Here is a 3,330-nt window from a genome sequence, read left to right as displayed (position 1 = left end):
TTTCCTTACGAAGCATAGAACCTGCCCAACACAATGACAGACTCTTTTAGAAAACTGGGTGGGAAGGCAGAGATTTCAAAGAAGAAACCAGCTGGGTGACACTGACCTTGTGTAGTTTCCTAATAAGTGGAAGGAATGAGTGGACTGGCTGACCTTCGAGGCGTCCTAAGGCCCTCACAATCCAAGTCTTAGGCGCAGAATGACATTCCAAAGAGATGTATTTCCGTACACCTGGGAGGTGCTCAAAATGTCTTAAAAGATGATGGCGATGTTCATGGACAGACATTTTGTGAATCACCATCGGGGGCGGGATGGGCACGCAGAGCAGTGTTGGCTGGGGCCAGCTTGCACGGGCTCACGAGAGTCGATGATGAGCGTGTTTTCCCAACCTCACGTTCAGCGACAGCATGTGGTTAGCCTGAAATCAGTCACAGTGAGAGTATTTACACCAGGGAAATTGGCAAATGCTTCAAATCAGGCCTTCTTCCCCTCTCCCCCGCAGAGAGCTGGTTATCAGCTTTGTCACTGCTTGTTTTAATCTCCTTGCTTCAATGAGATAAAATTACCTAAATGCCCCAGCCTGGGTGCAGTGAACGGATGACGGAGAGCACGTCCCACCCCTTTGTGCGCAGCTGGCTGACCTCCGCACCCCCACGGGCTCGTCTTTCCCTCCAGGGCCCTTTGCAGTTCGGGTTCAACTGAAAACTTCAAAGTCACTTGGACAGACTTGCATGTCCAGTCTCCTTTTTCATCCCTGCTCCTGTCTTTCCAGGCCCTGGGGACTCTGATTTTGGGTGACCAGCTCACGCCCCAAACCTGTGTCAGGAAGCCTAATAGGGCCTCCTTGGGGACCCGCCCCTTCTCAGCGGCCAGGGGTGTGACAGATAGTGTGTTGATCCTCCCTAGAGAGTCCTGGAGAGCCAGAGATTTAGTTTTCCTCCCTCGAGGACACACGGAGAGCGGAGTAAACAGACGTGGACTCTTAAAGGACAGGTCCGAGTTGCAGGAAGCCCAGCATGCATAGCCCTCACTCCAAAGGGAAGTTTGAGTAATGACCAAATCTCCCCCCTGCTACCCGCCCCCCCCCCCCACCCGGCAGAGGCTGCAGGCTAAGCACAGGGCAGGACAGCCAGCTCTCTCTGCTCCCACCTCCAGCTGTGGGCCGACTCTGCCTGCCCCCAAGTGGTTACTCCCTGTCTCTGGGCACCCAGAGCACAGGCTTCTCCTCCTCCCGTTGACTGCAGTCCCCACCTCCCTGGCACCTTCCCCCGGGGCCTTCAGGCAGCTGCTGCTGCTGCTGCTGTTACTGGGGGCCAGCGGGATGGAGTCCTGGGATGGATGTGGTTTGTGTTTTCCAGGCTGCTTGTCCCTGGTGGGCCCCAGGTTTGTGACCGGCACCACGGGGGACTCCCTGACCGTACGGTGTCGGTATGAGCAGGATTACAAGGGGTATAATAAGTACTGGTGCCGAGGACAGTACGACACCGACTGTAACAAGATTGTGGAGACCCAGGGAACAGAGAGAGAAGAGAGAAGTGGCCGTGTGTCCATCAGAGACAACGCCGACTCCCTCACCCTCACAGTGACCATGGAGAACCTCAATGCAGCCGACGCTGGATCCTACTGGTGTAAAATTCAGACAGTGTGGATCCTGGACGAGTGGTCACGTGACCCCTCGTTCCAGGTTCAGGTGTCTGTTTCCCCAGGTAAGAGCTCCCCTTGCTCCTCATGGGATATCAGACTAACTCTCTCGATTGCGTTCCTTCTTCACCTGCAAACTTCCGTGCAGCCTAACCCATTCTTCCCTCTTTCTCTTTTAGAAGTTTTCTCCTCCAGTTCAAGAGCAATGCTCCCGTGGCTGGCTTCTCACCCCATGGCTCCTTGCCTCCCATCCCCTTGGGCCAAATCCCCTCTTTGCTGATCCGTATCCTTTCTCCATCCATTATCCACACCCTCCCCGATCCTCATCACTGCTCTTCGCCCCGGCCTATCACCTGTGCATGTCAGCTGGTAATCCTGCGGCCCCCTCCACCGGCCACTGTTTCTCCTCTCCCTCCTTTCCGCTGGCCTGGAAGGTGGATGAGGTGCGCTTCCTCCTCGGTGCTCCAGCTGTGCCTGGTGGGGTCCCACCCAGAGTCCACACTTTCCATTAAAGCGAGTCAATTGGTCTGTTTAGGTGTCTCTGCCTCTCTGTGAGGGCAGGGATGGTGCCACATCCATCAACAAGTCCCCGACAGCAAGGACCTCAAAGGCTGCGGTTGGGTAAACCTGAGCCTGTGTTGGGTGCTCTGTGCAGGGCTGAGCCCCGGATGACTGCTTTTGAGGGGACATCAAGAGGCTCGGATAGAGTGGAGGTGGGGCTGTAAGTTATGCCAATAGTCTGAACACCCGAGGTCCTGGGGAGAACTGGGTGACACCTACCCCCACCCCAGCTTTGGGTTAAAGTGGCTTTAGTTCCCATATAAATGGCGCTGAGCCCCTCCCACAGTCTCTATGAGGCTCTGAGCCATCTTCATCCAGAATCCCCCCTCCGAGGCTCCTCATCAGGCTGGGGGACCCCAAGGGACCCCTGGCCTCACCCCAGGTAGAATCAGACTTGGGGTGGAAGGACAACCTGGCACTTACTAGAGGTGACTCTTGGCTGGATCTAGAAGTCTCATTAGTCCCTGAGGGGCGCCACCCAGGATGCGCCTGGGTTTGGCTTCAGGCTATCTCTTGAACCGCGCCTCCCCCTCCTCCCCCCCCCCCCCAAGATTCAAACAGCTGCGTGGTGCATGGCTGGGGAGACAGCAATGCCTGTGTGTGATTTTACCTCCAGCACCTCGTACGACCACAAGACGGACCACACATCCAGCCACACCTGCCACGTTCCCCACGGTGACCGCTGGGCAGAATTTCAGCACCAACCACTGCCCAGGGTAAGGGCCCAAGACCCGGAGGCCATGGAGGAGGAGGGTCAGCAGCCTATGGGAGCCTGTGGTGGGGGCTGAAAACACGCCATGTCATTTTTCCTCACATCCGTTGGGTTTCCCTCCAACTCAGGGCCTGATTTTCACATGGGAATTCTGAGGGGGGAAAAAGTCACTGGGTCTGTGTATACTGCCCCCGTGGGGCGTTTTCCGGGGAAACAGGAGGGAGGGGTGGGTTCAGGGGGGGGGGCAGGCCCTTTTCTTCCCAGCCCCCCCTTTTCCCCTCCTCCTTTCCCACCTTTTGGGCTGGGACTCGGGAGGCCTGGGTTCTGGGCCCCCTAAACTTGGGGTCCGCTCCCAACGGGCTTTTTTTCTACTGGGAGAAACCTGGCTCCCCCCCCAAAAACTGCTTGTGGGTTTT

At 56.7% G+C, this 3,330-nt stretch overlaps 1 protein-coding gene across 1 annotated transcript in view; it reads left to right on the top strand.

The window, feature by feature from the left end:
• Positions 1 to 3,330, top strand: part of CD300E (CD300e molecule) — a 6,466-nt gene that overhangs the window by 2,177 nt on the left and 959 nt on the right. Inside the window, exons 2-3 of the mRNA XM_006107961.2 lie at positions 1,282 to 1,706; positions 2,819 to 2,918. Coding sequence (XP_006108023.2) covers positions 1,282 to 1,706; positions 2,819 to 2,918 — 525 coding nt within the window. The remainder of the gene's footprint in view (positions 1 to 1,281; positions 1,707 to 2,818; positions 2,919 to 3,330) is intronic.

Source organism: Myotis lucifugus, unplaced genomic scaffold (genome assembly GCF_000147115.1).
Source record: "Myotis lucifugus unplaced genomic scaffold, Myoluc2.0 scaffold_1608, whole genome shotgun sequence".
NCBI classification, from domain to species: domain Eukaryota; kingdom Metazoa; phylum Chordata; class Mammalia; order Chiroptera; family Vespertilionidae; genus Myotis; species Myotis lucifugus.
This window is presented reverse-complemented; position numbering and strand designations above follow the sequence as displayed.